This window comes from Lactuca serriola, chromosome 4 (assembly GCF_051521515.1).
Source record: "Lactuca serriola cultivar US96UC23 chromosome 4, Lser_US96UC23_V15, whole genome shotgun sequence".
Lineage (NCBI taxonomy): Eukaryota > Viridiplantae > Streptophyta > Magnoliopsida > Asterales > Asteraceae > Lactuca > Lactuca serriola.
The window spans coordinates 115,353,998-115,368,183 of NC_136411.1; the positions used below are offsets into that span (position 1 = coordinate 115,353,998).

Below are 14,186 nucleotides of genomic sequence, written 5' to 3' on the forward strand. Positions count from 1 at the left end.
TATCTTTCGTCTTTTTATTTTCTAAAATTTTATGTTTATCTCCGTAGTATATAAAGTTTGACTTTTTTCTATCCACTGACATTTTTTATTCCTCTACTTTGTAAAATTATATTTTCCACCTGACTATTTTTTTTTAAATATAGCATTTATACATCAACTTTGAAATTTCTAAAATGTCACTTTCAATATTTCTATTTTTTAAACTTTCGTGTTTATTCTTGTAATATATATAATTTGATTTTTTCTACAGTTACCACGTTTCAATTTTATAATGTTACTTTCACACCCTCAACTTTGAACTTTATCAAATTCGTTAATAAAAAAAAACTAATTTGTTACATTTTTATGTATATGTCAATATAAATTTGAGATGATCAACATTTCGGTGTAAATTTAGAACTTTCCTTCATTAATTAAAAGTAAATTACTTTATTTTATATGTATATGTTGGTATAAATTCAAAATTTTCTATGTCTTTATGTAAAAAAATTTCTAACTTTAAGTTCTTATTTTTAAATATGTTTTTCGTATATAAGTGAGATCACATATAATATAGTTTTTTATTATTTTAACTTTCATTCGTTAACTAAAAAAATAATATTACTTACTGTGGCCTATATTTTTGTTTTTCCTTTTTTTATTTTTTTATTGTCTATTTCATTCACCCCTCAACTTTTTACCTACCTACATTTTCCACCCATATTTTGAAAAATAAAGTTTTCTCCTCCTTTACTTTTTTATAATATCGTTTATAAACTAAGATATTTTAAAATATCATTTTCTTCTTCTTTAATTTTCATCATCTACTTTTTAAAATGTTATTTTTTACCCTTTAACTTTTAACCTTCGACAATGTTACTTTCACCTTTTATATTTTAAACTTCCGTGTCTGACTATATCTTAGAGTTGGTACCTCCTAAAACTACAATGTTTAAGATATCACTTTCATCCTCTTTTAAACCTTCTACAATGTTACTTTCACCATAAATATGTAATTTTCAATTCTAACTAAATTGATAATTATATATCTTCTAAAAACAAAAGTCGGTAGCCCTCACTTTAGTTTTCAACCCCTTCAAGTTTTTAGCAATTTAATTTTCTATCCCTTTAATATCTTTTGCTAAATCCCTTCAAGTTTTTTATTTTTAATTTTCACCCCTTTAATATCTTTTACTTAAATTTTACCTTCTACTTTTCAAAATAACATTTTCATCCCTATAATTTATAAAATATCAATTTTACCCTCTTAACTTTAAAACAATTATAATATATCTTTCGTCTTTTTATTTTCTAAAATTTTATGTTTATCTCCGTAGTATATAAAGTTTGACTTTTTTTTATCCACTGACATTTTTTATTCCTCTACTTTGTAAAATTATATTTTCCACCTGACTATTTTTTTTTAAATATAGCATTTATACATCAACTTTGAAATTTCTAAAATGTCACTTTCAATATTTCTATTTTTTAAACTTTCGTGTTTATTCTTGTAATATATATAATCTGATTTTTTCTACAGTTACCACGCTTCAATTTTATAATGTTACTTTCACACCCTCAACTTTGAACTTTATCAAATTCGTTAATAAAAAAAACTAATTTGTTACATTTTTATGTATATGTCAATATAAATTTGAGATAATCAACATTTCGGTGTAAATTTAGAACTTTCCTTCATTAATTAAAAGTAAATTACTTTATTTTATATGTATATGTTGGTATAAATTCAAAATTTTCTATGTCTTTATGTAAAAAAATTTCTACGTTTAAGTTCTTATTTTTAAATATGTTTTTCGTATATAAGTGAGATCACATATAATATAGTTTTTTATTATTTTAACTTTCATTCGTTAACTAAAAAAATAATATTACTTACTGTGGCCTATATTTTTGTTTTTCCTTTTTTTATTTTTTTATTGTCTATTTCATTCACCCCTCAACTTTTTACCTACCTACATTTTCCACCCATATTTTGAAAAATAAAGTTTTCTCCTCCTTTACTTTTTTACAATATCGTTTATAAACTAAGATGTTTTAAAATATCATTTTCTTCTTCTTTAATTTTCATCATCTACTTTTTAAAATGTTATTTTTTACCCTTTAACTTTTAACCTTCGACAATGTTACTTTCACCTTTTATATTTTAAACTTCCGTGACTATATCTTAGAGTTGGTACCTCCTAAAACTACAATTTGGTACCTCCTAAAACTACAATGTTTAAGATATCACTTTCATCCTCTTTTAAACCTTCTACAATGTTACTTTCACCCCTCTCCTCCCCCCCCCCCCCCCCCCCTTTCATTTTTTAAATTTCGTGTTTAACTACATCCTAGAATTATAGCTAATCATTATACGTTGGTACTTTCTGAAACTGCAACTAAATTTTTGAATGTATGAATGTACATAACTTTTCCGGTCTAATATGGTGTATGTAATATAGACATATATTCTCAAAGGAAATGAAAACAGAAACAACTTTTTCATTTGTTTTCAACATTTTTGAATGTTTGGTTGTACATAATTTTTCATACATAATATAGTGTTTGACTATTTGTAGTGTCGGAAGACGCATATACTAAAAAAAATGAAAATATAAACAACTTTTTGCGTATACTTACAAAAAATAACAACTTTCTACTACTACTTAAATCCATCATCGCCGCTGCAACGCGCGACAGGTAAAATACTAGTTATTCCTAAATATGATTGTCCTAATTTTCTCAATTACATGTTCTAGGTTCTGTTTCTATAAGATGCAACGTGGCTTGTCATAATAATCAAGTGAATTAATATTAAATTACTAATGCGTCATATGCACTACATGAAGTTACTTAAACCGTAAAGAAACTTAAAATTGACAATTTGTTGGTTTAATTGCCTTGAGACAAAAGTTAACAATTATAAATTTACTAAAGATATAATCGTACATCGTAATTCGTTCCTGAGGCACAACATAATAAAAAACAATATATCACACATATTTTAACAGAATCAAAATCAAACATCAAATTTAGAATTACAGCTTGAGAGTGGGATGAAGAACAAGTCGTTAAAGCCACAACACCGGATAAAGAAGTGTTATCGGCTGAAGAAACGTTGTCGAAGGAGGATGAAGTGTTGCCCGCTATAGAAGCAGCACCATGGGTTGTGGGTCATGCGTGTTTGGAATACCTAGAAATTAAGTGGAGGGTATATTTGTCCATAAACTTTTTTTTTTTTTTTTTTTTTTTCTGTTGATGGATTAAAAAGTGTAGCGGATAAATCCGCACCCCAAAAATAATGGTGAAACCGCGTATACAGTAATAATAACCCAATGGACCAAGGGGAACTAACCCCATATTTCACACTACCTACTAAAAAAACACACGCATGCAGGATAGATTCTCCACAAGGCCAGATGAGCCCAATACTTCTAATTGGAATATTGGCTTATTAAATTAAATCCGCCATTCTAAAGATCAAACTGTTTCTGGAAGCAATTAAAGTTAGTAAGTGGGAGAAGTTTAGGCATTAAAAAGAGAGAGTGTGAGGAGATGTTGGAGCGAATTCATCTCGTTAGTGGCAAGGTCGTTATGCCCCCCAACCTCATCAACCCTTGCAACTATATGCTCCACTGATGCAATCTGTAAAAGTCAAACATCCATGCTACTCTTTTATAATAGTTTCACTTCAAAGTTCAAATGATATGTTTATACAGAAAAACATTTTGACATACTAACGTACACACTTCCAACACAAGAGACATGGACTTTGGGCAATCGTTCTTTCAAAAACTAGAATACATGAAGATTAACAGGGAAATGAGATAAAAAGAATATACAAACGAGAAAGGTTTATGTAACAATTTTGGCTATAGTTAAAAGATTTTAAATGATATTAGGCATCATGGTAAACAAATAAATAATTAATTTCTCCCCTTTAATGGTAAAAAAAAAAAAAAAAAAAAAAAAAAAAAAAAAAAAAAAAAAACTTAACAGGCTAGGGTTTTTGTGTCCAGACGCAAGATTTATATACTAGTATAGGAAGTTAGAAATTTACAATTACAAATTGTTGCAATTTCCAAGGGAAACCGAGTTAGAGACTTACCTGCTTCGCTGTTTCTTCCTTATCTTTGCTTAACTTCCTTTCCTGCTCAACAAACATAGATTCGGGGTTTTGTGATTCCGAAGAGGATGGATGGATGGATGGATATGCATATGATCTTCGTATGAGTTGTGACATTCAATTATATATGAACCTAGCTATGTGACGGATATTTGAATTTCTCTTTGAAAAAATCGATGTTGAAGCTTACCTCTTCTTGGAGAGTGGATATGTAGTCCATCTTTAGCTGTGTCTGCGTCAACCATTAATACACGTACATAGTTTAAGCTAGAGTTGATGAAAAAAACTTTCTTTGAAATCAGAACTTCACATTAATTAAAAGTACACGAGTCACAAATTCAATCCTACAACTTTAAAATAACATCAAAGAGAATCACAATATAGACTAAAACATGGAACGTATTAAAAAAGTTAACAATCTAGCTAGGAAAGTGAAGATGAATCACCTTTCTTGACCGTATTTGCACAAGAGCATCATGAAGTTCTTCTTCTAGTTGTGTCATGTCAGTCAGAGAGAGCTCCTCGGTATTATTCTCTTCAACAAGTCTGTGCAAAAAGTTGGCATTATTCCTTAATCCATAATGTGAAACTAATTCCCATATTCAGTATATCATTATAATCTCAATTTCCATTAGTTGTTGACATTGTTTCACGTGTGTGTCTGTGTGTGGAGAATAATGTTTATTTTACCTGTCTACCTCCTGTAGAAGCTCTTTACAAGTTCTAAATTTTGTGCACTGCAATGGAAGTTCCTGTAGTAGTGCATCTTAAGATTGTTAAGTCACTAATTCAATGTAATCATTTGTAGGTATATTCACTTATGAATATTGAAGGTATTTTGACAAATATATATAACTTTTATATGTTATTCACATATGAATAACATACAGACTTGCATATTTGTTTTATGTTTTTAATAATCATATACTGATTCAGGTGAGAAAACATATTTATATGTGAATATAACGTGGTAATTTAGTTTATGCATTTCATCAAACAGTTGGAGTGCAAACAAGTTAACTATTTTAAAAATGTTAAAAACATCAAGTTATAAATTCCAAATCATCATATACTTCCAATTTCGACTTCAGATGCGACATCCTATCTCTGATCGATTTCTCAATTTGATTTTGATTTCCGAAAATCCGATTGGGAACCTGTGAGTATCGATTCCAAGTCCCTCAATGTCGACTGTGACTGCGAGTCCAGAACTCCGATTCCAATTTCATGAACAGCGAAGAAATTCCGGTTTAGTTGAAGAAATCTGGATGATTATTGAAGGTTGGAGGAAAAATTTTGATGATGAACGAACAGTTATCGAATTCTCTATAGTTGCGTATTTGAGATTGAAGGTTATTACGATATTTACAAGTTTGCCACCGTGTCTTTTATGTTTAGATTAAATGAGTGGCTGAGAATGATTCCTCCATTCTCAACATTTTTTATTTTCTCAATTGAACCCACCTATATATATATATATATATATATATATATATATATATATATATATATATATGTTGTTAATTAATTAAACACAATGAAGGCGTTGTAGCTCATTTAGAAGCTTACTAAATCTTGGTCATCTCCTTCGATGGTCCCATTTTCTGGTTCAAGGCGACTCTTCTCATACCTAGCAAGAAGATGTGCCACACTGGAGGAGCATGCATATATAGTTAGAGAACATTTAAACGAGTAATTAACAACTTGGATGATCAGATCATATATATAACTTTGAACAGAAGGCAACCATTTCAGAAATATGATATATTAAATTTTAATAATTTCAAAATCCAAAAAGGACACCATGCTTCTAGTATATTACTTTTACCCATTTTCCATTACTAGCTATGTGATCAATCATGTGACTTATTTGCTTATACTGAACCAAGAAAGAGATGCAACAAACCAATTTCATAGGACCTAATATCTTTTTATTTTTATTTTTAATTGTGATGATATAAAACAAAGAACAAATTACACGAATGGTCCTTAAGGTTTTGTTTTTTTCCCTAAAGTAGTCCCTGCTAACGTTGTCTTTAGCCCATTTTGTTTTTTTCCCTAAAGTAGTCCCCGCTTTATTACAAGGGTTCTCAGAGAAAAGCATTAAGACTACAAGGAATAAAGCGGATATAAATACTAGCTAGACAGAAACCCTAATGGGCTAAAGACAAAAAAAGCCCATAAACAAGCGGACTAATAATATAGACTAACATCCCCCTCAAACTCATAATGCCGCAGCAATATGCATTGAGAGTTTGTCACATAAGAACCGAAACCAAGAAGCCGATAAAGCCTTCGTAAAAATATCCGCAAGCTGCAAAGTTGATGAAACAAATGGAAGCAAAATGGTCCCAAGCTGCAGATGATGACGAGTAAAATGACAATCAATCTCAATGCGCTTCGTCCGCTCATGAAAAACAGAATTCTTCGCAATTTTGTATCGCACTTTTATTATCACAATTCAAGGGAGTAGCTGAAGAAATGTAAACTCCCATATCCGCAAGCAGCCATCGTAACCAGATAATCTCGCATGTAGTTACATCCATAGCACGATATTCAGCCTCCGTGGAAGATCTAGAGACAACATCATGTTTCTTTCTCTTCCATGAAATAAGACTCTCCAAGAAATACACAAAATCCAGTGGTAGACTTACGATCATGACGATCACCATCTCAATCAGCATCACTATAGGCACGTAACTCAAGAGAAGACGTCGAGGGAAACAAGAGAGTATGAAATTAAGTGCCACGAAGATATCTCAGAATACGAAGAACAACTCCCCGATGAACAGAGGTAGGTGCAGTAACAAACTGACTGACAATATGAACAGCATGAGCAATATCTGGACGAGTGACTGTGAGATAAACTAAACTTCCCACCACAGTATGATAAAGATTCGGATCAAACAAAGGAACACCATCAGTAGGAGAGTATCGAGCATTGGTTTCAAGAGGGGTATCAACAGTCCGATTGTCAGAAAGTCTCGCCCGTGTAAACAAGTCAGATATATATTTAGTCTAGGAAAGAAGATACCCTTTCTTAGACAGAGTGACCTCAATACCCAAGAAATAATGCAGCAAGCCCAAATCCTTCATAGCAAATCGACGAGCTAGATCATGCTTCAAAGACTCAATACCACCATGGTCATCACTTGTAATAATCATGTCATCCACATATAAGGACAGAAGAATCCGTCCTGTACTCGAGCATCTAACAAACAGAGCAGAATCGTGATTACTCTGGACAAATCCAAGAGAGGCAATCACTGTGGAGAATTTCTCAAACCAAGCACGAGGGGCTTGCTTGAGCCCATACTAAGCTTTGCAAAGCCGACAAACCTCGCCCGATCGGTGTTGAATTCCTGTAGGAGGGGTCATATAAACCTCTTCATGAAGGTCACAATTCAAAAAGGCATTTTGACATCCATTTGAAAGATCTTCCACTGTCGAACGGATGCAACTACAATCATAGTACGAACTGTCGTCATCTTTGCAACTGGGGCAAATGTCTCCTCGTAGTCAAAACCGTACTGTTAGGAATACCCTTTTGCTACAAGTCTAGCCTTATATCGTTCAACAGAGCCATCAACTTTTGTTTTTATCTTGTACACCCAACGACAACCTATCGTATGTTTCCCAGGAGGAAGAGAAACCAAATCCCATGTATGAGTCTAATGAAGAGCAGTGAGTTCTTCAGCCATAGCATTCTGCCAAAGAGGATCTGAAACAGCTTCTCTATATGATTCAGGTTCAGACAGATGATGGATGCTTGCTATAAATGAAGCAAACGGTCCTGAATATGTAGAGTAAGAAAAATTTGGTAGTTTGGTGAACTTGACAGGACGAGAAGATCTCCTGAGGGGTGGTGGTGGAGGAGGATCCTCAACTTTAATAATCGGAGGATCAGGCTTAGGAACAGGTGGAGTCGAGGCACCCTCTAAAGAAGTGGGTGTGTCATGTGCTGAGGGATCATGTGGCATAGATGAGTCTTGAGCCTCTATATCTTCATTAAAAGGATCAATATGCAGAAGGTCAGACTTTGTTACATTGTGGGCTGTAGCAGGAATCAAGTAGAAAGGAATATGTTCCAAAAAGGTAACGTGCCGAGAAATATATAACTTCTGACTCACAGGATCATAGCAACGGTATCCTTTCTGACCAATCCCATACCCCAAAAATACACAAATAACAGATTTTGGCCCCAGCTTGTTCCTTTCAACATGAGGACGAAGAACAAAACAAGTACATCCAAAAACTCGTAAGGAAGAGTAGTCTGGTGGATGACCATACAACTTCTCAAAAGGAGATATTCCTGAATTCAATGAAGTAGGGATACGATTAATCACATACACAACAGTTAGGACTGCTTCTTCCCAAAAGGCACTAGGGACCTGCGCAGACAGGAGCAATGAGCGGGCAATCTCAACAATATGACGATGTTTTCGTTCTACCACACCGTTTTGTTGAGATGTGTCAGTACACAAAGACTGGTGTATGGTACCATCAGAAGCAAGTAACTGAGTGAAATCATTAGAGGTATATTCACCCCCTAAGTCACACCTGAAGCACTTAATCACAGCTGAATGTTGAGTTTTAACAAGAGCTCTAAAATTGTTGTAAATACCAAAGAAATCAGATCTGCGTTTCATAAGATAAACCCATGTATATCGAGTATAATCATCTATAAAAGATACATAATAGGTTGACCCACCCTTTGTGGATACTGGTGCAGGACCCCACACATCAGAATGAATAATATCAAAAGGAGCAGTAGAACAAGACATACTTTTATTGAAGGGTAAAGAAGAAAATTTTGCTAGTTTGCAACCACTACAATCAGAAATGTCACAAGAGTTTAAATGACCCAAAGATAAAACTCAGACGACAAAGGACTCAAACGAAAAGAAGATAAATCAATGTTGGAAGCAGCAACAACAGATACCTTGAGGACCTCCAAGACATATAGTTCCCCCACCCTACGGCCGATCCCAATCACCTTCTGGGTGTGTTGATCCTGTATAACACAGACAGAATCATAAAAGAACACCCAGTTACCAGACTTGCATAACTGACTGACTGAGGCAAGGTTCAAAGTAAGTTTGGGAATGTAATAAACATCAGGAAGAGTTATATGAAAAACGAAGACAGACCCAACACCTTAAACTAGCATAGATGTATCACTAGCAGACTTAATAGAAATAGATGACACTTGCGACAAAGAAGTAAATGATGACAAATGAGGAGTCATATGATGGGTTGCACCAGAATCTAAAATCCACAAAGATGAGGGAATACCTAAAGTGTCAGACGAAGAAGGACCCGAATGAGACATAGATGCAGACATGGAAGTGGGATTAGAAGCCAAATACTGTCTAAAGATCTCAAACACCTTGGGATCCAATGCATATGGTGGCATATGTCCAACAAATTCTGTGTCAACTGGTGGAACAGCAGCAGCAGCAAACTGTGGAGGACGAGGGGTCCATGGAGGAGTACCAGAGGAACATGATTGATACTTCTGTTTGACCAGACCTATTTTGTTGCCCTGACTGAGGTTAACCAGATTACCCTTGTTGACTAACAATGGACACTGAGCTTTCCAATGATTCTTCTGTTGTAGAATGCACACTCATCATAAGCAACTCTTGAAGTTTGTCGAGATTGACTGGAGGAGACAGCAAGCACAGCAAGAGCGGGAGTAGGAGTAGAGGTTGCTTTAAACCCTTTATCTGCATGGGACATGATACGAGTCTCTTCTGCAATTAACTCATGGACAACTGAATCAACTGAAGGAAGAGGAGAGCGATGAAGAATTGTTCCACGAAGACCTTCAAAATCAGAACGCAAGTCCATCAAGAACTGGACCAAGCGTTGTTCTTCTCTCCTAGCAATGTAAGGCTCAAAATCTTTTAACTCTTTAGATTCAATAAGAGCCAATTGGTCCCAGAGATCAGACATAGCAGCATAGAATTCTTGAATGCTCTGGTCATTCTGTTGAAGGGCACGAATATCATATTCCAATTGGTATTGTTTAGCAAAATTGGACTGAGTATACAGTCTCTCCAAGTGATTCCAAACTTCCTTTGTTGTATCATACTTAGCCAACTGTATACCAATGGACTGAGTAACAGAGTTATTGATCCAAGTAATAACCTTGGAGTTATCAGTCTCCCAGGCATCAAGCAACATATCATAATTCTCATTTTGAGGCAATGTGGGTTTGGCTTTAGTCCCAGGGACATATCCCCACATATTCTTCCCACGAAGGAAGTTCTTCATAACGTAACTCCAATACTTATAATTCTTTCCATCCAAACGAGTACTGATTGACTGAAGGGAATCATCATTTCCAGTCATGTTGATAGTGAATGAATAACCACGATGACAATATAATAATCTGAGAATAAAAGGAGTAACAAACCAGCGGAAGCAATAACTTGAATAACGAATCAACAGCAATTATGAACCAACAGCAGCAACGAACCAACAGTAGCAACGAACCGACAGCAACAACGAATCAACATATCAAAAAAACGAGTACCAATGATAATGAACGAAAACGGCATGCTACAGTAACCCTAGAAAGACTTCTAACAACGTATCAAACCTCTGGTCTGATACCATGATAATATTGTCATATGATTATATCAAAGAGAAATTACAAGGGTTCTCAGAGAAAAACATTAAGACTACAAGGAATAAAGCGAATATAAATACTAGCTAGACAGAAACCCTAATAGGCTAAAGACAAAAAAGAGCCCATAAACAAGCGGGCTAATAATATAGACTAACAGTCCCTACAAAACTTTTTTCCCTCAGATGGTACCTACGGAGCAAACATTGCACACAAAAGGCCCATGTGACTAACTTTGTTAACAGATTTTGTTATGCTTTGTTAAATGACAAAAATACCCATTTGTTTTATGAACATAGATGGTCATCTCTCTCTCTCTCTCTCTCTCTCTCTCTTCCACACAAAGCCCTAGTCTTGACTTGAAATAACCATCGGAGAACAAAAAACAAACATCGTTCAAGCTCACGGGTTTCTGCCACGGAGAAGACGAACCGCCGTCTCTTTCTCCTCCGCCATCTTCCCCAAATTGAAAGTCTTGTTCGGGTTCGACAACGCCAAAGTTCAGGTTCTAGTTTGTAGCGTATGTGGCTAGAGTAAAACTTCGATCCTTGTCTATGGCTCGAGTTTGCAGCGCCTCTGCCTCTATAAATCCCTGGTAGTGGTAATACAAAACTCTCAAATAAGATGGCTTCAGGGAGCAAGGGATGAAGCAATAAGTTGCAGGTTTCATGGGGTTTCTGCAAGGTGGTCCGACGAGTATTAATAGGGCAACGATGTGGATTGGAGGCAACGACCTTCTTCCATCTGCAACTAAAAACACACACTAAAACCACACACATCGTCCACATGATTACTAAAAGCGCTCACCCCCAAAAATCATAGTTAGGGTTTCAAAAACAATAACAACAAGAGGTGGTACGGTGGTGGTTTAGCAAATCGTGAGGAGGGAAGCCGAAGGAAGGTTGTCATCGGCATCTTCTTTCTTTTTTCTGGTCAAATCGACAACAAACACGAATGGGGAAAGAAGATCCCATTAATCGTCGAGGAAAGCAGTGAGGGTCACCGATGGTACCGTTGATCGGAGTGGGAAGTGGAACAGGTGGCAGGAGAGAGGTTAGATCGAAGGCAACAAACAACCGTCTTCAATCTGATTAGTTTTTCCAGCGAGCAAAGGAAGAGAGAGAGAGAGAGAGAGAGAGAGAGAGAGAGGGGTGGGCTCCGTCTTTTTTTTTTTTAATTTCAAATTAACAAAATATTAAAAATGAATCAATAAATAAAAGCAAAGGGAATTTTTGTCTTTTCACACACACTTAACAGAATCTATTAAGAAAGTTAGTCATAAGGATCATTTGTGTGCAATGTTTGCTCCGTAGATACCATCTAAGAGAAAAAAAAAATTCGTAAGGACTACTTTAGGAGGAAAAAAACAAAACCTTAAGGACCATTCGTGTAATTTGTTCTAAAACAAAACACAAGGTTTGTCCAATTTTTTTGGGTAGTCTAAGTGTCTCGCAAAAACCCTAGGAAAGACTATAATACTAGACTTTATTTAAAAAAAAAAAAAAAAACTTTTGTCTCCCGTTTTCTATTTATAGCATGTATTCCATTTCCTTGTTATTATAATATAAATATTAAATGGGATGGAGGTTCGTGCATGAGTCAAAGTGGTGGTCCATTTGAAATCAAAATTCAACTACAATAGCATCGACAATACAGTCAATACTATTCAAAAACTCAGAGCAATTACAATATAGTACGAGCTTTTAGGAGCAATTTAAAAAACTTAGGTGAAGGACTAAAGCTATGTAGATTAGTAGGAGCTTTTATTTAGAAAGCATGACTTGCAAAGTCAGAAGTCTTATACAAGTGAATTTTTTTAAATGTTTTTCTTTTTCTCTTTCTCTTGATTTCTATGAATTTAAAATCATGAGGCACGTTAATATATTAAGTAAATGGGCTTCGTTACATTACATGAGCTTATTGGGGAGCTCTTTTAGTCAAATAAGCTTTGTCAATGCTAAACAATTAAGCTATTGTGAGGGCTTTTTCAATTTACTTGTAAATTTACAAGGTTATTATATGGAGCTTTTTCATAATTCTAATAATGTTTAATTCAATTACAAAAACTTTTCAATAGGATACATTGGTAGAACCCATAAATAAGCCTTTGTTACTATAGTGGAGATACTTCTAAGTTTTTAGTTTTGTAGGGCTGGTGCTTATTAATTTGGCATAAAAAACTTATTAGAAAAGTTTCCTATTTTGTATGCTCTTGTAATGAGATTATATATAGTTTAAGCTTTTTGGTTGCTTACTTGTCGTCTAGGTGGCAAAAGGAAATTGAGGAAGTTCGCATGATAGATACTCTTAAGTTCGGAGACAGGAAAAAATCTTAGGGGTAGCACACCGGATTGTATCCACTTCTATAATGACTATGATTTTGCTGAAGTACTGAAAGTATGTAAAATCTTTACAAATTTACTTTTTTCACGTCCATATGCAAAAATATATAAATAACCAAAATAGCGAGTAATACAATAAACAATTCAAGAACTGGTGTTATTACTATATCATGACAGAAATGGAAATGAGAAGGAAGGAAGCAAAGTTAAAAAGAAATGACAAAAACCCGAAGGAAAAACAAAAACCGAATCAACAGAATTTGGCTTAGAGAGATATATATATATATATATATATATATATATATATATATATATATATATATATATATATATATATATATAATTACAGATTGTAACTAGAGGTGATGCGGATGTATAGATAAATAGGAGCGAGAGCACATATATACGAACAAATTTTCAAAATTCAGGCCGAAGAAAAACATAGAAACAGTGAAGATCACCTGTTACTAGCGCTGCTGCAGAATTGATAGAGTTTGCCGGGGGCGGAGAATACGATGAGGGCGACATCCGCATCGCAGAGCAAGGAAAGATGTCGTGCTTTCTTTATTAATCCCGTTCTCCGCTTCGAAAACGTCACTGACCTGCTACTCTTATTTTCGATCCGCTTAATTTCGAGCTTTCTCCGCCCCATTGATACTGATTATCTCTCCGGCCGACGACGAATCTTTTAGCTAGACCTAACACTATATCTCTCCGGTCTCTCTAGATATTTTTATATGCCCGATGTCCTAGATACGCCTTATTCTTGTAAAATTTTTTTTTTTTTTTTTTTGAACGGCACCTGTAAATTGTTGTTGACGATCGTACGGCTTCTATTTTTAATAATCACGAGGATCGTACGGCTTATGCTTTTAATAATACTCTTCTGTCGTTTAATGTCGGCAAGCCAATAAAAGGAAATAACATTAAGACGGTGAGGGTCTTTGGTATCGTTGGATTAGGAGTGTTAACATTTTTAATATCTTGTTATGTTAGTTTTTTGAATGATATTTTATTTTTTTCTATTTAGCACCTAATCTAGGGGTGAGCATTTGGGCCGGATGAGTCATGTCCATAACGGTGTCTGGGTTCGGGTCCAAGTCCG

The 14,186-nt window shown here is 34.6% G+C and overlaps 1 protein-coding gene across 3 annotated transcripts; it reads right to left on the reverse strand.

Annotated features, from left to right (window-relative positions):
• Positions 1-3,380: 3,380 nt before the first annotated feature.
• On the reverse strand, positions 3,381-13,835 carry LOC145102384 (agamous-like MADS-box protein AGL27). 3 transcript variants are annotated; one of them, XM_079039771.1, is made up of 7 exons: positions 13,543-13,834; positions 5,675-5,756; positions 4,796-4,857; positions 4,552-4,651; positions 4,296-4,337; positions 4,088-4,129; positions 3,381-3,646 (listed from the first exon to the last, which is right to left on the reverse strand). In XM_079039771.1, the coding sequence occupies exons 1-7, from the start codon at positions 13,731-13,733 to the stop codon at positions 3,590-3,592; spliced, it is 576 nt and encodes a 191-aa protein (XP_078895897.1). In that variant the 5' UTR covers positions 13,734-13,834; the 3' UTR covers positions 3,381-3,589. The 3 variants fall into 3 exon arrangements, with proteins under 3 accessions (XP_078895897.1, XP_078895895.1, XP_078895896.1); XM_079039769.1 differs by having other exon boundaries at positions 3,381-3,624; positions 13,543-13,832; XM_079039770.1 differs by having other exon boundaries at positions 3,505-3,774; positions 13,543-13,835.
• Positions 13,836-14,186: the final 351 nt, after the last annotated feature.

Excerpts from the sequence above, each read along its gene's own strand:
- LOC145102384 (XM_079039769.1), bottom strand. The coding sequence starts at position 13,733 with ATGGGGCGGAGAAAGCTCGAAATTAAGCGGATCGAAAATAAGAGTAGC. Across the intron at positions 4,652-4,795 it reads CTTCTACAGGAGGTAGACAG|ACTTGTTGAAGAGAATAATA; the intron begins GTAAAATAAACA and ends CTTTTTGCACAG. Across the intron at positions 3,625-4,087 it reads AGGAAGAAACAGCGAAGCAG|ATTGCATCAGTGGAGCATAT; the intron begins GTAAGTCTCTAA and ends TGACTTTTACAG.